The sequence below is a fragment of the Rhinopithecus roxellana genome, chromosome 14 (assembly GCF_007565055.1).
Source record: "Rhinopithecus roxellana isolate Shanxi Qingling chromosome 14, ASM756505v1, whole genome shotgun sequence".
Taxonomy (NCBI): domain Eukaryota; kingdom Metazoa; phylum Chordata; class Mammalia; order Primates; family Cercopithecidae; genus Rhinopithecus; species Rhinopithecus roxellana.
Window position 1 is genome coordinate 33,582,393 of NC_044562.1, and position 21,940 is coordinate 33,604,332.

Sequence of the window (21,940 nt, forward strand, 5' to 3'; positions counted from 1 at the left end):
CACGTGGGCTCGGGCTCTGGCCTGCCCTCCCGCCCGCCTCGAATGGCTCTGAGAACCAGCAGGCGCCCGGCTCAGCTGCTCTGGCACGCCGCTGCAAAGATGGCCTCCTGGGCTAAGGGCAAGAGCTGCCTGGCGCCTGGTTTGCTGCAGGGCCAAGTGGCCATCGTCACCGGCGGGGCCACGGGCATCGGAAAGGCCATTGTGAAGGAGCTCTTGGAGCTGGGTACGTGAGCGGGCCGCTGGTGCACAGACATGGCTGGGGTGTCCTGGGGTAACCTGAAATCGGGAGCCAGGGGCTCTCGGCGGGGCTGGGGGAGTGTGGAGCTGTAGAGCAAAGCGGGGGCAGGTGTGGGCGAAATTACGACCACCATGGAGACGAAAGAGAGCAGCTCTTCCTAAGGAATTATGGAGCCACTGGTTAAAAACTAAAGGGACCACTCAGGCCAAAGAGACTGCCCGAGATAGGCAATAAGAAGAGCAGTGACACATGCTGTGCAATTAGTTTTATATTCAGATTTAAAATTCATCCATTCTATATGCTTAATGTGAGTGATTAGGAAACGTGGGAAGACTTCATTTAACTGGAAAAAATTGTAAGCATACTGAGAGTCTCTCATAGTATCTTCTCACATCTCTTAACCACAGCAAGGAAATATGCTGAATATTTACCTTAACTTGGGTGAAGGAAGGCCTTTGTAAACACATAAGTGAGGGAATAAACCACAAAGGGGAACATAAATCAGTCTGCCTGTATGAAGGTGTAAATCCTCATTGAGTTAAAAAAATGTATAAAGTTTAAGGGCATATGAAGAAAAATATTTACAACATCGATAAATTGTTTGTTGGTTTTGAGATAGGGCCTCACTCTGTTGCCCACGCTGGTGGGTTCAAGGGATCCTCCTGCCTTGCCTCTGACTTCCAAAGTGTTGGGATTACAGGCTGAGCCACTGGACTCGGCAAAGAAAAAATCCAACACACTGATAGAAAAATTAGACTAATGGTATGGACTAAGTGTTCCAAAAGAACTACAGACAGGCAAGAAGCATATGAAAAAATAATCAACTTTATTGGTAATAAAATATAAAACAGTAAGATTTCATTTTTCTAACAAAATTTTGAAATATTGGGAAAAATTGAAGTGTTGATGCAGGAATGAGAAGGCAGGAATGTAAATTATTACAAAATTTCTGGAGGGCAATTTGGAAAAAAAGATCCAAAAACCTTCACAATGTTTATGCTCTATGACAGTAATTCCTTTCTCAGGAATTTAAAGAAACAGAGTCAAGCAAAGATTTTCATGCAAGGATGTAGTCTTGAGTAGTGAAAAAATGGAAATTACCTAAAAATCCAATATGAGGGAAATAGTTAAATCAATTACAATGAAATATAATGCTTCCATTTAAATATCTTGCTATTTGTCCTGGCGAGGTGGCTCATGCCTGTAATTCCAGCACTTTGGGGGGCTGAGGCGGGCAGATAACCTGAGGTCAGGAGTTCGAGACCAGCCTGGCCAACATGGTGAAACTCCATCTCTACTAAAAATACAAAAATTAGCGAGGCATGGTGGTGCACACCTGTAGTCCCAGCTACCTGGGAGGCTGAGGCACAAGAATCACTTGAACCTAGGAGGCAGAGGTTGCAGGGAGCTGATGTCAAGCCACTGCAGTCCCGCCTGGGCAACAGAGTGAGATTCCATCTCAATAAATAAAGAAATAAATATCTTGCTATTGAAGACTTATTTGGATAAATGCATACCATATTATTGGGAAAAGTAGAATTCTAAACCTAATAGCATTCCAATTTTACTTTTTTTGTTTTGTTTTGTTTTGAGATGGAGTTTCACTCTTGTTGCCCAGGCTGGAGTGCAATGGTGCCATCTCGGCTCACCGCAACCTACCCCTTCTTGGTTCAAGTGATTCTCCTGCCTCAGCCCGCCGAGTAGTTGGGATTACAGGCATGCCCCACCTCGCCTGGCTAATTCTGTATTTTTAGTAGAGACAGGGTTTGTATATGTTGGTCAGGCTGGTGTCGAACTCCCAACCTCAGGTGATCTGCCCGCATTGGCCTCCCAGAGTGCTGGGATTACAGGCATGAGCCACCGTGCCTGGCCCAGTTTTGCTTTTAATAAAAAATATACATGCAGGGCTGGGCGCAGTAGCTCACGCCTGTAATCCCAGCACTTTGGGAGGCCGAGGCGGGTGGAGCATGAGGTCAAGAGTTCGAGACCAGCCTGGGCAAACATGGTGAGACAGGGTTTCATGTGCCTGTAATCCCAGCTACTCAGGAGTCTGAGGCAGGAGAATCACTTGAACCCAGGAGGCAGAGGTTGCAGTGAGCCAAGATCGCGCCACTGCACTCCAGCCTGAGTGACAGAGCAATACTCCGTCTCAAAAAAAAAAAAAAAAGTATTATACATGCAAAAATAGACCAGAAGGAAGTTTATAATATTTTTAGCTATTTTTCTGAAAATAATGTTAATTATGAGTAATTAAAATTGTCTTCGTCTTTTTAAATATTTTTTAATGAACCTCTAAATTATCTTTGGTTACCACTGTTTCCAACATCTGGCATAGTATGAACTGAAAAAGAAAACATGTATATTTTTAGTTAAAAAAAAAAAGCAAAAACATATCCTAGTGAGGCCATGATATAACCTCATCACCATTACTGCACAGTTTATTCTCAACACCAAACTCTCTCCTTTTTTAGGAAAATCTGTTAGAAAATCAGAATCAGTTATCAATTCATGCAAAGGTCAGCTACTAGGCTTCTCAGCAGATGCATAGGACCCTAGTTCACCTTGAAGGACTTTCAGTGGGATTTTATGTATTTGAACTTTCATCCTGTTGCATAAGTGTGCTATTTGAACTTTCATCCTGTTGCATAACTGTGCACTGGCCAAAAACTACACCCCTGGAATAAGGTGATAAACTGTATTTTTCTTACCACAAACTAAAACATTAGGACAATGGTCTTTTAGTCTTTTGGAAGACATGGATCTCTCTGAGATTCTGATAAAAGCGATGGAGTGTCTTTTGAGAAAAAAAATCATATACTTAAAATTATATATAGACAATTATTTTGTTGTATTGGAAATGGATTTCCTTCAGTGAAGGAATATAATATAATATAATATTATATATAACATATGTATATATTTTTTGAGATGGAGTCTCGCTCTGTCGCCCAGGCTGGTGTGCAGTGGCACAATCTTGGCTCACAGCAACCTCCGCCTCCCGGGTTCAAGCAATTCTCTGCCTCAGCCTCCTGAGTAGTATTTTTAATAGAGATGGGGTTGGCCGGGCGCAGTGGCTCAAGCCTGTAATCCCAGCACTTTGGGAGGCCGAGACGGGCGGATCACGAGGTCAGGAGATCAAGACCATCCTGGCTGACACGGTGAAACCCCCATCTCTACTAAAAAATACAAAAAAACTAGCTGGGCGAGGTGGCGGGCGCCTGTAGTGCCAGCTACTCGGGAGGCTGAGGCAGGAGAATGGCGTGAACCCGGGAGGCAGAGCTTGCAGTGAGCCGAGATCGCGCCACTGCACTCCAGCCTGGGCGACAGAGTGAGACTTCGTCTCAAAAAAAAAAAAAAAAATAGAGACGGGGTTTCACCATATTGGCCAGGCTGGTCTTGAACTCCTGACCTTGTGATCCATCCCCCTCGACCTCCCAAAATGCTGGGGGCTACCACGCCTGGCCACAAAAATCATTTTTTATAATGACTTTTTCCTCTTTATTTTTTTAATGCAAGAATTAATGGCTATTTCCACAACATTGTTATAAAAACCCAAATTGAGCAAAAAAGAAAATGTTAGCCAATTTTTTTTTTTTTTTTTTTTGAGACGGAATCTCACTCTGTCACCCAGGCCAGACTGCAGTGGCATGATCTCGGCTCATTGCAACCTCTGCCTTCCGAGTTCAAGCGATTCTCATGTCTCAGCCTCCTAAGTAGCTGGGACTACAAGCATGTGCCACCACGCCTGGCTAATTTTTATATTTTTACCAGAGACGGGGTTTTGGCGTGTTGGCCAGGCTGGTCTCGAACTCCAGACCTGTAGTGATCTACCCACCCCAGCCTCCCTAAGTGCTAGAATTATAGGCATGGAGCCCTCACGCCTCGCCTCCAGTTTTCTTTCTAGTCAGAAGGCCACTGTTTTTTGTTTCTGGTTTTGTTTTTTCGGTGTGAATTACATTTTTTTTTTGCATGAACTCTGAGACATGGTTTTTAAAACGATGATGACTGTATTGTCTTTCACTTCCACAGGATTTTGACTTTTCCTTTTGCTGAGAGGATACAGAAAGCTTTAGCTCACAAAAGCAGGATATTGTAGGCAGAATTGGATCTCCTTTGTACTGTTAGGCAGAGAGAAACCTGATTTCGTCAAGAAAAACCTAAGATCATCAAGTTGAATTCGTATCAGATTTTTTTTTTTATCTTCAAGTTAATCATTCACTTTCTGTTACTACAGTAGAACATAAATTAGGTATAGTAGATAAAATGCAGTTAGGAAATGCAGGTGGAAATTATGAGCCAAGACAGCATTTTTTCTTGCTCTAGTCTAGTCTAACTAGCCTGTTACCAACACCAGGGACCAAGAAGTTGCTGAATAAATGTAGTATTCTGAGTTGAAGATGGAAAAGGATCAGTATCAGCCTAAGCAGGAACGCAGCATAATGGGGCTACAGGCCTCTGATGTTGAAAGAACTCCTTATCCACAAGCTACTTCTATACCTATTTTTTTTTTTTTTTTTTTGAGATGGTGGAGTCTCGCTCTGTTGCCCAGGCTCGAGTGCAGTGGCGTGATCTCGGCTCACTGCAAGCTCCACCTCCCGGGCTCATGCCATTCTCCTGCCTCAGCCTCCTGAGTAGCTGGCACTACAGGCGCCCACCACCACGCCCAGCTAATTTTTTGTATTTTTAGTAGAGATGGGGTTTCACCGTGTTAGCAAGGATGGTCTCAATCTTCTGACCTCGTGATCCGCCTGCCTCGGCCCCCCAAAGTGCAGGGATTACAGGCGTGAGCCACCGCGCCTGGCCTTCTATACCTGTTCTAACCAGGTCAGTTGTGCTTCCAGGATCTCTCTAGCTACATATAAACAGAAAGTTTATTCAAATGATTTAGCATGAAAGGTCAGGATTATATATAATATTTTTCTAGTTTATTATAAGGTAACATAAGAGGTTTCCAATAAAAATAGTATAGAAGTGTATAAAAGAAAAAATGAGCTTTACCCATTCTGCCCTTTTTCTAAATTCCCTTCCTGGTGATTTTCTATTAATTTAATTGCACATGTATACACACGTATATATATTTGTTTTTTACAAAATTGGGATCACAGTATTCCTGCTCTGTAATCATTTTATATATATATGTGTGTGTGTGTGTATATATATATTTATATATATACTTAAAATATCTTGTTTTTTCTTTGTTTTTTTAGAGACAGGATCTTGCTCTGTCACCCAGGCTAGAGTACACTGGTGCCATCATAACTCACTGCAGCCTCGAACTACTGTCTCAAATGATTCTCCTGCCTCAACCTCCCAAGTGTCTAAACTATAGGCATGTACCACAATGTTTGGCTAATTAACACATTTTTTTTAGAGACAAGGTCTCACCCAGGATGGTCTTGAACTCCTGGCCACAAGCGATTCTCCAGCCTTAGTCTCCCAAAGTGCTGGGATTACAGACATGAGTCACCATGCCTGGCTCATATCTTGTGTTTTTCGATGGTAGTACTGTAGTCATATCTCATTCATTTTAAAGCTGCATAGTATTCCATTGTGTGGATCTGTAATAACTTATTTAACCATTTCCTGAATGGACATTTAGGTTTTTATTTTACCCAGCATTGCATTGTTTTTCCCTGTAATACGTTTGCACCCTAGTTTAAGTTTGTCTATGATGGAAGTTCTACCAGTGAAAGTAAATGGACTTGTAAAGTTGTATTTCAGTGCATCTTTACTTGTAGTGGACAACCGTCCTGAAGTCTTGAGGTTTCAGATAGTAACAAGTGATAATTTAGTAAACTTCTATTTAGATAATCCATGTGAATCATCCTATTTATAGTCTCACCATATTTTTTATTTGAGGTCTTGGACAAAGTTAGGCATTAATCACCTTAGTGTTCTTGTTTGCTTTCTCTCTCCCTCTCCCTCTCTTTCTCTCTTTCTCTCTGACACAGTCTCACTCTGTCACCCAGGCTGCAGTGCAGTGGCACAGTCTTGGCTCACTACAACCTCCGCCCCCAGGTTCAAGCAATTCTCGTGGCTTAGTCTCCTGAATAGCTGGGATTACAGGCATGTGCCTTCATGCTCAGCTAATTTGTTTTTATATTTTTAGTAGAGGTGGGGTTTCACCATGATGCCCAGGCTGGTCTTGAAGTCCTGAACATGAGCGATCCACCGGCCTTGGCCTCCCAAAGTGCTGGGATTACAGGCGTGAGCCACCGCGCCCAGCCTAGGTGAAGTTTTTAATCCCTGCCCTGTGGAGCCTATGCCCTACTCTGGGAAATGGAATGAAAAATACACATGTTGAAGGCAGAAATATCAGAGAAAGAAGTGGGTGAAGGAGGTGGTGGCTTGTCCTGGGGTGCTTATTTCTCCTTTCCATCTCACTGATCAGCTCAGCTATTTCTTCTAAGTGACAGAAACCTAACTGAGGGTTGGATTAGTCTGGAAGTATATACAGTCATGTGTCACTTAACAAAGGGGAAATCTTCTGAGAAATGCATCCTTAAGCGATTTCATCATAGTGTGAACATCATAGAGAGGTAGGCAAACCTAGATGGTATAGCCTACTATACACCTGGGCTATATGGTATAGCCTATTGCTTCTAGGCTACAAACCTGTACAGCATGTTACTGTGCTGAATGCTGTAGGAAATAGTAACACAAAGGTAAATATTTGTGTGTCTAAACATATCTAAACATACAAAAGATATAGGAAAAATATGGGATAAAAGATTAAAAAATGGTACACCTGTATAGAACACTGCATAGGACATAGGAGCTTGTGGGACTGGAAGTTGCTCAGGGTGAGTTAGTGAGGGAGTGATAAGTGAATGTGAAGGCCTAGGCCGTTATTGTTTACTGTTGCAGAATTTATAGACACTGTACACACAAGCTAAACTAAATTTATAAAAAAATAAAGTAATTGCACCTATGACATTACAGTGGCTACAGTACCACTGGATGATAAGAATGTTTAACTTCCACTTTAATCTTATGGGGCCACTGCCATATATGTGGTCTATCATTGACCAAAACATTGTTATGGGGTGTGTGACTGTGTTTCAGTTACTTTTCCTCCTGGGAGAAGAGGGCCCTCCTGGAAACAAAAGGAGAAAGGAGTAAGCATTCTCCTAACCATATAACTTCTGTTTTGTTGAACATTATATATTTAGAGAAATTAAATTCCATTTTAAAGTTAGGCAAGGCTTACAAAGAACTCATGGTGAATCTTTCCAATTTTTGCTTCATAAATCCCTCAGATTGCACACGAGAATTTCCAAAAATTGTTACCATTTTTAGTTTACTAAATTATAACCTAAACTTTAAACATAGTTTTTAAAATTGCCTTACGTTGTACAAGCTCTATGGAAAACAGTATAGAGATTTCTTAAAGAATTAAAAATAGAATTCCCATTCAATTTGGCAAACCCACTGCTGGGTATCTACAAAGGAAAATAAATCACTATGTGAAGAAGACACCTGCTCTAGTATGTTTATCACAGCACTATTCACAATAGCAAGTTAAGGAATCAACCTAACTGTCCCATCAATGGATGATTGGATAAAGAACATATGTTATATATACCATGGAATACTACTCAGCCATGAAAAGAATGAAATATTGTCTTTTGCAGCAACATGGATAGAACTGGAGGCTTAATAATAATTGAAATAATTATTTCTGAAATAATTCAGAAACAAGGTCAAATGGTGCATGTTCTCACTTATAAGTGGGAGGTAGAGAGTGGGTACACATGGACATATAGAGTGGAATAATAGACATTGGGGACTCTAAAAGGTGGGAGGGTAGAAGCAGGGGAGTGAAGGTTGAAAAATTACCTGTTGGGTACAGTGTCCACTATTCAGGTGATGGGTACACTAAAAGCCCACACTACACATATATCCATGTAACAAAACTGCACTTGTCACCGCTACATCTATAAAGATAAGAAATAAAATGCCTTATTTTAATATGCAGTAGCTAGCTTATCTTATACAACTAAAATAGTTCAGGCCAAATGGAGAGCCCTTGTACTCTGTGCCATTATGAGCTTCATTTATTCCACATGTATATGTTGGACTGTGTGTTAGCATAACAAATAGAGCAATTACAGGGTCCCTACCTTCCAGGAGATGACAGTGAGTGGAGCAGACTGTTAAATTAACAGGTAATTATGATACAGTGAAATGCTGTATTAGGGTGAGAACAGTCTATAACTGTATCACCTCACATAGAATTTAACACTGAAAAACCACTGCAGTCCAGCCTAGGCAACACAATGAGACCTCATCTTTAAAATATATATGTAAAAGAACCACTTAACAGTTCATAGGTAGTCTTTGCTTTTGCATGGCATTGTAGCATTGTAACAATGATCATGCAAGCTGAAACCATGCAAAGCAAAAATAGTCAATGGGAAAAAGTACAAGTATTTCATGACCTTCAGAAATTGTTGTCAAAGTGGCGCCCAAACAGGGACTTTCAGGGACAAACGGAGACCTGAAGGGACCTAAAGAGGCCTGCAGGGACAAATAGAGATAAGTAGGGATAAATAGAAATGGGGATAGAGTTAAATAGAGACTTTTTGGCAAAAGTCATCTTCACTTGCAAGGCATTACTGTAGTCCGAGGAGTTGCTGATTTTGATTGTGAAGAAGACATTCCGGTAGTCGTAGTGTCACAAGATCTTTGGGTTTTTGAACCAGGAGAGTATATTGTACAACTATGGCTTGTTCCCTGTAAGTTGCACACTTCTCCACTAAGGGAGAAGTGAGGGAATCAAGGATTTGCAAGTACAACTAGGAGAGAGATTTTTCTATCACAACCCACAGCATTTAATGGACCCACCTGTACAGTACAAATTGAAGTTGTTAAGGATCATTTTTGTTGTTGTTGTTTTTTTTTTTTGGAGATGGAGTCTTACTTTGTTGCCCAGGCTGCAGTGCAGTGGCATGATCTTGGCTCACTGCAAGCTCCACCTCCTGGGTTCACGCCATTCTCCTACTTCAGCCTCCTGAGTTGCTGGGACTCCAGGCACCCACGACCCTGCCGGCTAATTTTTTTGTATATTTAGTAGAGACAGGGTTTCACTGTGTTAGCCAGGATGGTCTCGATTTCCTGACCTCATGATCCACCCGCCCTGGCCTCCCGAAGTGCTGGGATTACAGGTGTGAGCCACCGCACCCGGCCAAGGTTTTTTTTTTGCTATATTGTTGCACGAGAAGGATGAACTTCAATTTGCTTTCCCTGTGCCTTCTATTAATCAGAAAGAGCCTGCATCTCCTTATCAATGAGAAGTTTTACCCCACGGTAATTAACCAAAGAGGCAGAAGCTGAGTTACAGCTTGTGGAGCAGATGCTTCGGCATGCCTCCTGGCCACAGCCACAAAAGCCTTTGCTTCTGTTTCCATTGATTTACTAACGTGGGGACGAGGGTATGTGTTTTTGCAGGAGATGAACAAACTGTGTGGGTGCCCTCAAGGTGTGTGCGACCACATAACAGGAGACTAGAGGGACCCATGGATCCCAACCATGGGCCTGGTTTCCCCCAGTACATGCTGAATGTGAAGACGGAATGAACCACCAAGGCTACACATTTTGCAATTGCCTTTCTCAATTCAAAAAACAAAAAGGGAGAGATGTTGCAGGCCGAAAGAGTGAGGGTCCTGATCAACTCAGTATACCACTGGAGGGTATATAAGCAAACAGCAAACTGTTCTCATAAACGCAGAATGTTGGCAAACCGACAAACTGCCAACCAGAAGGAATGCTGAAGATAGTCACGACCCAGGCACAAGTGTTTCTTGTGATGAGGCACATCTGAAGCTTGTTAGCAATAATGTGAACCTGTGATCAGTTGAGCAGCTGACCAATCGTTTCCTCCTCCTCCCTGCTCTTTCTACCCTATAAATACAAAAGGCTGTAGACGCTCAAGGCTGCTATTTTTGCTCACTAGAAGCAGGGAGTTCTGTTCCCCTGGCTCCTTCCTTTGAAACAGTTTCTTTTAAGTTTTCATTTCTGCATTCATCTTCCTTCAGTCTCCTAGATGTCGGTCAAAGAGTACAAAGTTTCATTTAGACAGGAGGAATAAGTTCTGATGATCCATTGCACAGCATGATGGCTATAGTTTGTGATGCATTATGTATTTCAAAATAGTGAAAATAGTGGATTTTGAATGTTCTTACCTCAAAGAAATGATAAGTATAAGAGGTGATGGATACATTAGCCTGATTTCATTATTCCACAGTATATTTATGTATCAAAATATCACGTTTTACCCCATTAATGTATACAGTTATTTGTCAATTAAAAATAAACAATTTAAAAACTCAGTATTGAAAATTAAACTTTTATTTTCATGTGAAAAGTGTGTCGAGTCATTCGATTAGTGCTTGCCTTCTCATTGTACACCTTATGATATGGAGCAATCATTTTTCCTATACCTTGTTAAATTGTCATACTCCTTTCTATGTTTGGATCAGCTTCCAACATTTTATCTTTTATACTTTCAATGTCATGAAATATTTCCAAAAGTTTCTTTCTTTCTTTTTTTTTTTTTGAGACAGAGTCTTGCTCTTCTCATCAGGCTGGCATGCAGTGGTACAATCTCAGCTCACTGCAACCTCTGCCTCCCGGGTTCAAGCAGTTCTCCTGCCTCAGCCTCCTGAGTAGCTGGGATTAACAGGCACCCGCCACCATGCCTGGCTAATTTTTGTATTTTCAGTAGAGACGGAGTTTTGCCATGTTGGTCAGGCTGGTCTTAAACTCCTGACCTTGTGATCTGCCCACCTCAGCCTCCCAAAGTGCTGGCATTACGGAAGTGAACCACTACGCCCAGCCCCAAAAGTTTCTTTAATGTGAATTTTTTTGTGGGTGTCACTTCCTTTGGGATATCTTCGTCTTCTTTGTCACATGTACTTTCCTCATTATGTTAAGTTTGCCTTCAGTAAGATCTTCTGGCTTTCTGTAGTTTCTAGAATGGTGGCAGTGTCATGCATTCCCCTTTTATAATTCCCCTGATATGCAATTCTAATTTCGCTTCCAGTGTTACAGATTTTCATTTCTTGGTCTCACTTTTCATGTTTGTTGACCAGTCCCTCCTTTAGATCATGTGTTTTTGTAAAATGTCACTTGGGTTTCTTGTTGAAAAACCAGGAGGTGACACAGCTATATTCTTTGCTGTCTGAGCTCTTCTGAACTGAAGAAGAGATGCACAGTGGCCATTCACTGATAGATGTTGGAAGAAATGACATGATTAATCACTGATTAATCACTGATTTTGATGTGCATCTGTTATTTATGATTTGTGGGTTGAAAAGCTAGCAGTGAAGTTTGCATTTTATGCAGTTAGAGTTAATATACCGTGGTTATTGAAATTTGAACCATGTTGTTGAGAGACTGGTGTCTTTAAGCTAACTGAAATCAGAGCATATTAGAGCAGAGCAAAGGAAGGACTGTCTCTACTTCCATTTCACCCTTCTTAGCCATTGTGCTATTATTCTCAAGGAGAAGGAGGGAATCATTTTATTTCTACGTATGTTATAAATCCTATAATACATTAATATTTTTGCTTTGAACTATCACTACCTTTTAAAGAGATCTGAATAGAAAGAAGAAAAATCTTTATATTTTCTCACATAATTACTATTTCTGCAACATAGACCTCATCTCTACTTAAAAAAAAAGAAAAAAAAAAAATTGGCCGGGTATGGTGGTTTATGTCTGTGGTCCCAGCCACTCGGGAGGCTGGGGTAGGAGGATCAGTGGAGCCCAGAAGGTCAAGGCTGCAGTGTGCCAAGATCACCACTGCACTCCAGCCTAGGCAACAGAGTAAGACCCTGTCTCAAAAACAAACACACAAACGAACCGTTTTTAGTTCTCTTTCTTTTTCTGTTTATTTTTAGATTTTTATCTGGCATCATTTTCCTTCTACTTGAAGGACTTCCTTTTATCTTTTTTGTAGTGCAGAACACCTTGATGAATTCTTCCAGCTTTCATATGGGTGAAAAAGTCTTTATTTTGCCATCATTTTTGAGAGATATTTTCACTGGGTCAAGATTTCTAAGTTCACCATCTTTTTCATTGCTTTTAGTACCGTAAAGATGTTTCACTGTCTTCTGGCTTGCATTGTTTCTGAAAGAAGTCTTTATCTTTCTTGTTCTATATTTAATGCGTTGTTTTTCTCTGGCTGCTTTTAAGATTTTTCTCTTCATCACTGATCTATTTAATTATATCATCAGTGTCCTTTCCGGTTCCGGTTCTGTTTTTTTTTTTTTTTTTTTCATACAGGGTCTTGCTCTGTTGCCCAGGCTGGAGGGCAGTGGGGTGATCTCAGCTCACTGCAACCTCTGCCTCCCAGGTTCAAGAAATTCTCCTGCTTCAGACTCCTGAGTAGCTGGGATTACAGGCGCGCACCACCATGCCTGGCTACTTTTTGTATTTTTAGTAGAGACAGGGTTTCACCATGTTGGGTCAGGCTGTTCTCAAACTCCTGACCTCATGATCAGCCCGTCTCAGCCTCCCAAGTGCTGGGATTACGATTATAGGTGTGAGCCAGCATCCGGCCTGGGTCTGTTTTTATTAATTGACTTTTCTCCTCATTATGTGCTGTTATTTTCCTATTCCTTGGCATGCCTGGTAGTTTTTTTGTTGGATGCCAGATACTAAATTGACCTTGGTGCATGTTGGTTATTTTTATATTCTTATAAATATTATTAGGCGCAAGAGACTGAGACCATCCTGGCCAACATGGTGAAACCCCATCTCTACTAAAAATACAAAAATTAGCTGGGCCTGGTGGTGCATGCCTGTAGTCGCAGCTACTTGGGATGCTGCGGCAGGAGAATTACTTGAACCCGGGAGGCGAAGATTGCAGTGAGCTGAAGTTGTGCCACTGCATCCCAGCCTGACGACAGAGCGAGACTCCGTATCAAAAAATATATATATATATTATATATGTGTATATATGTATGTATATATACATATATGTATATATATAAAAATGTATATGTAAAATAAATATACGTGTGTATATATACACATACATATACTCTTGAGCTTTGTTCTGGGATACAGTTAGGTCACTTGAAAACAATTTAATACTTTAAAAGAGGCTTGATCTGAGCAGCCTTTAGTTTATGGTGAATTTTGCCTCACTGTGGAAGCCATCTGCTTCTGCGTATTTTACAGAATGCCCTGTGAAAGGTTTTCTTCTGCTGGGCACACTTAACAGTTCCCAGTGCTGTGTGAATGCCAGGGTTTGATCTCCCTGCCCATTTTTGGTGGTTCTTTCCTCTTTGATTTATTCCCAAGCATCGATCGGTACTCAGGTGAAGGTTCAAGAGAGACTCTGCAGATCTCTGGAGTTCTCTCTCTCTGTATATCTTTTCTCCCTATCCCCTGGGCAATCTCACTGCCTTAGATCTCTGGAGTTCTCTCTCTCTGTGTATCTTTTCTCCCTATCCCCTGGGCAATCTCACTGCCTTAGATCTCTGGAGTTCTCTCTGTGTATCTTTTCTCCCTATCCCCTGGGCAATCTCACTGCCTTAGATCTCTGGAGTTCTCTCTCTCTGTATATCTTTTCTCCCTATCCCCTGGGCAATCTCACTGCCTTGGCTCCCTAGACTCCTAACTTCATCTCTTCCACCAGGGAGACTTTGGTCTCTGAATGTGTTCCCCTCCCTTGCTGCAGTCTAGAACCTCTCTCCAGGCAGCAAGCTGGGGAAATCCAAGGGCTCATGTTTGTTTTCACTCTCCCAGAGATGACCATCCGGTGCTACTTGATGTCCAGTGCCAGAAAACCATCGTTTCATATATTTTGTCCAATATTTTAGTTATTTCAGGATGGAGGGCAAATTCAGTTTCTATTATTCCATCTTGTTCAGAAGCAGAAGTCTTAATTCAGCTTTTTTTAAGACATGGGAACACACATGGCCAGGTGCAGTGACTTGTGCCTGTAGTCCCAGAACTTTGGGAGGCCAGGTGGGAGGATTGCTTTAGCCTGGGAGAAGTTCAAGGTTACAGTGAGCTATGATCGAGCCACGGCACTCCAGCCTGAGCAACAGGGTGAGACCTTGACTCTAAAATAAAAAATACTTCAAAAAATGGAAGACATGATTTTTTTTAAATATTATTATTGTTGGAATTTGGACAACTCGTGAAGGCATATTTATTTGTTTCCTGGCTATTTACTTCTCAAGGTGTAATGTGTTCACTGCATCTCATGAAGGCATATTTACTTGTTCTCTGGCTGTTTCTCCTCAGGGAGTAATGTGGTCATTGCATCCCGTAAGTTGGAGAGATTGAATTCTGCGGCAGATGAACTGAAGGCCAACCTACATCCCACAAACCAGGCACGAGTCATTCCCGTACAATGCAACATCCGGAATGAAGAGGAGGTAATGGAGATCTATCTGTATCGTTTATTCATTCACTGTAATTTGCAGTAGTGGTTCTTAAACCTGGCTGTGCTTCAGGTTCTCCTATTGTAGCTGTCTTAGATGAGGCTCACTAGAAGCAGAGGCTGTGAAGAAGATTCTCATGTTAATGATTTACTGAGCCAGTGACTACTGGAGAAGGAGAGGAAGGGAGGCAAGAGTGTGGTCTCAGGTAGAGATGGCCTTTTGCCCTTTAAGTCATTTTTTATCTTTTTTTTTTTTTGAGATAAAGTCTTCCTCTGTTGCCCAGGCTGGAGTGCAGTGGTGCGATATCGTCTCACTGCAACCTACACCTCCCGGGTTCAAGCAATTCTCCTGCCTCAGCCTCCTGAGTAGCTGGGACTATAGGTGCATGCCACCATGCCCAGCTAATTTTTGTATTTTTCATAAAGACAGGTTTCACCATGTTGGCCAGACTGGTCTTAAACTCCTGACCTCAGGTGATCTGCCTACCTCGGCCTCCCAAAGTGTTAGGATTACAGGCGTGAGCCACCATGCCTGGCCCCTTGAGTCATTTTTTAATGTTCATTTTAATCTGATTTCATCAGTGTTTATTCTGGGTTGGTAGCTTACAAATTAACATATGACAGAGGCCTGCCCTACTCAAGAGGGTTCCAGGCCCTTGGATCTATCTTGTCATCAAAATTACAGTTTTAGCTTTGTGATGTGTGGGTATTGGGTGCTGGTACATTACTCATTGGTGTAGGATTTTTAGGGTTATTCATTGCTGCATGTTCATTCATTGTGGTACTTGGAGTGACTGTGAGAGATTGCAGACTCTGTCTAGAGCAAACAGTCAGGTGAGGTAGCAGGTTAGGCTAGTAAACTTTTACTTTTAGTAACTTCCAATGTTCTTCTTTAGGTGAATAATTTGGTCAAATCTACCTTAGATACTTTTGGTAAGATCAATTTCTTGGTGAACAATGGAGGAGGCCAGTTTCTTTCTCCTGCTGAACACATCAGTTCTAAGGGATGGCACGCCGTGCTTGAGACCAACCTGACGGGTACCTTCTACATGTGCAAAGCAGGCAAGTACCATCAGTATCCACAAGTCACCACGTCTTTAGTTAGAGATCTCAGGAATCCTATGAGGGACTCAGAAGCCCCATGTCATTAACATTTATTGCCTAGATTTTCTCACTTACAGCATAGGAATGTAAATTGGTACATTTCAGTGTAGTAATTTGGCAATATTTATAAAGTGTGGATATCCATCAATCTCATCATTTTATTTCTTGGAATTTATTATGAGGAAATTATTAATGATCTGTACATAGATTTAGCTATAAACTTGTTCATAAAATTGGAGAAAACTCTCACACTTGTTTTGTTTTTAAGAAATGAATCTATTAAATCTTTTCGCAGAACCAATAAATAAATTCAGGGAGAATACCAGAGACAGAGTCTGTATGCTCTAACAACTAATTAGCATGCACATACAGTGTTTGGGTTAAAGGTTGTGTTTTGTGGGTTGTTAGTACTGAGCTCCTGAGTTGGCTAACTCAAGAGATTCTTGTTTTTTTTTGAGACGGAGTCTTGCTCTGTGGCCTAGGCTGGAGTGCAGTGGCCTGATCTCAGCTCACTGCAAGCTCCGCCTCCTGGGTTTACGCCATTCTCCTGCCTCGGCCTCCCGAGTAGCTGGGACTATAGGCGCCCGCCACCACGCCCGGCTAGTGGTTTTTTTTTTTTTTTTTTTTTTTTTGTATTTTTTAGTAGAGATGGGGTTTTACCGTGTTAACCAGGATGGTCTCGATCTCCTGACCTCATGATCCGTCCGTCTTGGCCTCCCAAAGTGCTGGGATTACAGGCTTGAGCCACCGCGCCCGGCAAGAGATTCTTTAAAAACTACCCAACTCTTTCTTATGATGAAAAATACAGACCAAGGGGCCGGGCGTGGTGGCTCACGCCTGTAATCCCAGCACTTTGGGAGGCTGAGGCGGGCGGATCACAAGGTCAGGGGATCGAGACCATCCTGGCTAACACGGTGAAACCTCGTCTCTACTAAAAATACAAAAAATTAGCCAGGCACAGTGGTGGGCGCCTGTGGTCCCAGCTACTCAGGAGGCTGAGGCAGGAGAATGGCGTAGGCCCGGGAGGCGGAGCTTGCAGTGAGCCGAGATCGCCCCACTGCACTCCAGCCTGGGCGACAGAGCAGGACTCCGTCTCAAAAAAAAAAAAGAAAAGAAAAGAAAAGAAAAATACAGACCAAGTACAACCCTAACTCAAAGGGTCTTCATGCCAACCTGAATTAGGCTTTATATTCTTAGTGTCTACAAGTCAGAGGTCTTGCAGACATCCCTACCTGTCTAGCAGAATCAAGCTCTGTATAAGTTGCCATACAAGCTGGATCGTTCCAGTAACATTAGTTGATTTTTCTCACATAAAAAGTCCAGGTAGGTAGTCTGAGGATTACATGGTAGTTTCATAATCATTAGGGACTGAGGATCCTTCTTTTTTTTTTTTTTTTGAGACGGAGTCTCGCTCTGTCGCCCAGGCTGGAGTGCAGTAGCCGGATCTCAGCTCACTGCAAGCTCCGCCTCCTGGGTTCACGCTATTCTCCTGCCTCAGCCTCCGGAGTAGCTGGGACTACAGGCGCCCACCACCTCGCCCGGCTAGTTTTTTTGTATTTTTTAGTAGAGACGGGGTTTCACCGTGTTAGCCAGGATGGTCTCGATCTCCTGACCTCGTGATCCGCCCGTCTCGGCCTCCCAAAGTGCTGGGATTACAGGCTTGAGCCACCGCGCCCGGCCAAGGATCCTTCTTATTGCTCTACTGTTCTTGACCTGTGATTTCCATTGCATGATTGAAGAGGGCTGCTCCAGTTCTTGCTATCAAATGTGCATTGCAGACAGCAGGAATGGGGAAAAAGTGTAATGCTCACCCATTCCTTTTATGGGCACCATCTGGAAGTAGCACCATGATGTTTGCTCACATTCATCGGCTAGAATTCAGTTAAATGATCATACCTAGCTGTAAAAGAAACTGGGAAATAGAGTCCTTAGGTGGGCAGCTTTGTGCCTAATACAAATTCTATTTCTGTGGAAGAAAGAGAGACTGAGTATTGGGAGACAACTAGTGGTCTCTAACCCAAGCTGTATAGCTCGGTGCTTTCACTCCTTGTAACAAGCAAATTAGCAATGTCTTACTAATCCAAGATTCCTTGCTAACAACTGTCAATTAAAAGTCTACGGAATTGAAATTCAGCAATGATTTTTATTAGCCAAAACTGGCTTGTAAAGAATACAAGGCCGGCCGGGCATGGTGGCTCATGCCTGTAATCCCAGCACTTTGGGAGGCCGAGGTGGGCAGATTACCTGAGCTCAGTAGTTTGAGACCAGCCTGGGCAGCCCGGTGAAACCCCGTCTCTACTAAGATACAAAAAAAAAAAAAAAAAAAAAAAAAAAAAAGAGCCAGGCATGGCAGAGTGTCCCAGCTACTTGGGAGACTGAGACAGGAGAATCTCTTGAACCAGGGAGGCAGAGGTTGCAGTGAGCCGAGATTACACCACTGCACTCCAGCCTGGGCAACAGAGCGAGGATCTATCTCAAAAATAAAAAATAAAAATAAAAATAAAAATAAATAAATAAACAAATAAATAAAAAGAATACAAGGCCTATTATTTTTGCTTTTACTTATTTGGGGCTTTTAGTTTTTAGTTTTCATAAGTTATATTTTTCTTTTTTTTCCTAAGCATTACTGTTGATGAATGGAATTTATTTTTATTCAGTATTTCTAACTCATTATTGTCATTTTCTTTCTGACATTCTAGTTGTCTGGCTGATCTGGCTTCTGTGTCTTTTTGACATGGCTCAGACCTGTTTCTCCAAGAAGACCTAGTTCCCTTTACTAGGGAATCATAATTGTTGTTCGCTTATTTATTTATTTACTTTTTGGAGACAGAGTCTTCCTCTGTCACCCAGGCTGGAGTGTAGTGGTCAAGCAATCCTCCCCGCTTCAGCCTACCGAGCAGCTGCTACTATAGGCACATGACACCACGCCTGGCTAATTTTTAAATTTTTCATAGAGACAGTTTTTCTGTGTTGCCCAGGCTGGTCTTGAACTCCTGGGCTTAAGTGAACCTCTCACCTTGACCTCCCAAAGTGCTGGGATTACAGGTGTGAGCCACCACTCCTAGCCGGGAATGATTTTTAGAAGGTGAGATTTGGGTGCTACATGTGTTCACTACTACTGGGTTATCATTTCTTCTAGACATTTTCAGAACTAGGAAATAAATAAATATATGTATATGGTGGTATTTGTCCAGAAGCAGAAAGTCTGTGTAGAATAATTTAAATAAATGGTTATTCTCCTTTCTTGTGCTAAAAACAAATGGTTTTATATAGTTTTCAGTATTTGATATGATATGGAAAATATTGCTTTGTTTATTTTTATTTCCAAACTTTTCTTGGCTATTCATGACCATTTATTCTTGTTTTCTTTGTTTTTTTTTTTTTTTGAGACGGAGTCTCTGTTGCCCAGGCTGGAATGCGGTGGTGTGATCTTGGCTCACTGCAACCTCTGCCTCCCTGGTTCAAGCAATTCTCCTGCCTCAGCCCACCGAGTAGCTGGGATTACAGGCACGTGCCACCATGCCCTGCTAATTTTTGCATTTATAGTAGAGATGGGGTTTTGCCATGTTGGCCAGGCTGGTATTGAACTCCTGACTTCAGGTGATCCATCCACCTCAGCCTCCCAAAGTGCTGGGATTACAGGTGTGAGCCACCACACCAGGCCCATTTATTCTTTGACATGAATTTTATATTCAAGCTTCTTCCTCAGAAATCCTGGGGAAATTTGATTGGAATTGTGTTAAATTTAATAACTTGGAAATAATTGACATGTTTAAACATAGAATCTTTCCATCATAACATGTCTTTTCATTAATAAAATATTGTTTATATCTTTTGGCAAAGGTTTGTGGTTTGAATCACATAGATCACTTTAAATTAAGATTATATGCCTGGATATATTTCATGGCTATTGCTACTTTGAATGGACTCTTTTTCACTTTATTTTTCAGCTGGACTATTGTTGGTTTATTGAAAACTTATTTTTTCAAATGTATCTTCTAGCTTTAACTGATAATTTGCAGCTTTATTTAATAGTTTGTCAAACTAGTTTCGGGTTTTCTAGGTGTATGATCGTATTGTTTAAAAATAACTATTGTATTTCATTGAGCCAAAGATATAATTAATTGTGAAATTCACCATCATTCTATATACATTAAGAAAGTAAAAACACTGCTATTTATAATTGTAAGATACCACCAACTATAAGGCATCCCAAATTTAGCAATGTGAAAATAATGTGAAAAAATTTTCTTAGATTCAGAATATGTCGTATTTTATGTCTTCTTTTCTACTGGTTTTACCTTCTTTTTTCTGTTCTATATTATGAATTGGTAAAAACTCACAGGGAAGCAGTCTGTAATAATGGTAAGGTATTCTTATTTTTGCTTAAGCCCTTAATAGGATTGAGTATTTAATTTTGTCTGATCTTTAAATTCTAAGAATTTGGGTTTCTGTTGAAGAGAGTCTGGAGATACATCTCTAGCATTATCTTGATTTGTATGAGTAGAATTGGTGCCACATATCAAGTGGAGCTTCCAGCATATATAAATCATAAAATATTTAACAATGAGGCTAACAAAAGAAGTGTAAGACGTGTATGCTACAAACTGCCAGACACTGCTGAGAGAAATCAAAGAAGATTTAAATAATGTAAAGATATTCAGTGTTTATGGGTTAGAAGTTTCAATATTGTTAATGTGTTAGTTCTTCCCAAATTGATCTGTAGATTCAGTGCAATCCCTGTACATTTTTGCAGAAATTAACAAACTGATCCTACACTATATATGGAGATGCAGAGGGCCCAGAAAAGCCAAAACAATTTTGCCAAAGAAGAAAGTTGGAGGACTTAACGCTTCTTGATTTCACAGCTATTTCTTGATTTTAAGACAGTGTGGTACTGACATAGGATAGATGTATAGATCAACATGTTAGTCATTAGGGAAATGCAAATAAAAACTCCAGTGTGATACCACTTCACACTCACTAGAGGGCTATTATGAAAAAATCAGACAGCAAGGGTGTATATAAACTACATCCCACATGCATTCCTGAGAGTAATGTAAAATGGTGGGGACACTTTGGAAAACCATTTGGCAGTTTCTTTAAAAGCTAAACAGAGTTAACATATGACCACACAAAGATTTGTATTCATAATTGCCCCAAAGAGGAACTATCCAAATGTTTATCAGCTGATAAGTGGATAAATAAAATATGGCATATGCACATAACAGAATACTACTCAGCAATCAGAAAGGAACTATTAACACATTACAACATGGATGAACCTCACAAACATGATTCTAAGTGGAGGAAGTTAGACACAAAAGACCACATATTGTATGATTCACTTTACATGAGATTTTCAGAAAAGGTAAAGGCAAATCTAGAGAAACAGAAAGATGAGTGTTTTCCTGGGGATGGGTTGAGCTGCAAATGGGTGTGAAGGAACTTTTTGGGGTGATGGAAAGGTTCTAAAGTTGGATTGTAGTAATGGTTGCACAACTCTGTGTATATTTATTAAGTCATTACATTGCACACTTAACGTAGATGAATTTTATGATGTGTAAATTTTACCTCAATCAGGCTTTTTTATAAGAAAATGTAAATGAACATGTAAAACATACCAAACAGGCACTGTGCTGAAACAAGGTATCAGGAGGAGCAGGACACTGTTTAAAAATTTAATGATCGAGTTTGCCTCTATCCTGCAGTTTACAACTCCTGGATGAAAGAGCATGGAGGATCTATCGTCAATATCATTGTCCTTACTAAAGCTGGATTTCCATTAGCTGCGTAAGCATTTTTATATTGTTTTCTTTCTAAGTCTTTGAGTTTTGTCTTCTGGATGGGGGAAGCGGGATAGGGAACATTTCTTAAATCAAGATCATTAATACCTTTAAAGGAGTTGTGATCCTAATAGTTAACATTTTCTTTTAATTTGAACTTAAAATTGAAGTTAAATTTCAAAGTTTTGTTTATTATTTATTGAACTTAAAATTCAAAGTACTTCTAAAACATTCCTGTTCAGATTCAGACTGCCAGATTCAGACTGCCTAGTCATGTGTTCACCCATTAACCAAAAACTGTAGAAATGAGGTTGCTCTGATACTCATGGTCAGCCTGAGGAATGAGGAACTGCGGTCATCACCGCTTGGACATGGACTGAGAACAGGCAAGAGGTACTTGCCTCTTGTAAA

General features: G+C 41.0%; 1 protein-coding gene across 1 annotated transcript in view; it reads left to right on the plus strand.

Annotated features, from left to right (window-relative positions):
• The first annotated feature begins 18 nt into the window (after positions 1-18).
• The window catches only part of PECR (peroxisomal trans-2-enoyl-CoA reductase), a 41,390-nt gene continuing 19,468 nt past the window's right edge, over positions 19-21,940 (plus strand). Inside the window, exons 1-4 of the mRNA XM_010362324.2 lie at positions 19-223; positions 14,501-14,634; positions 15,536-15,701; positions 21,455-21,536. Coding sequence (XP_010360626.2) covers positions 43-223; positions 14,501-14,634; positions 15,536-15,701; positions 21,455-21,536 — 563 coding nt within the window. The 5' untranslated portion in view covers positions 19-42. The remainder of the gene's footprint in view (positions 224-14,500; positions 14,635-15,535; positions 15,702-21,454; positions 21,537-21,940) is intronic.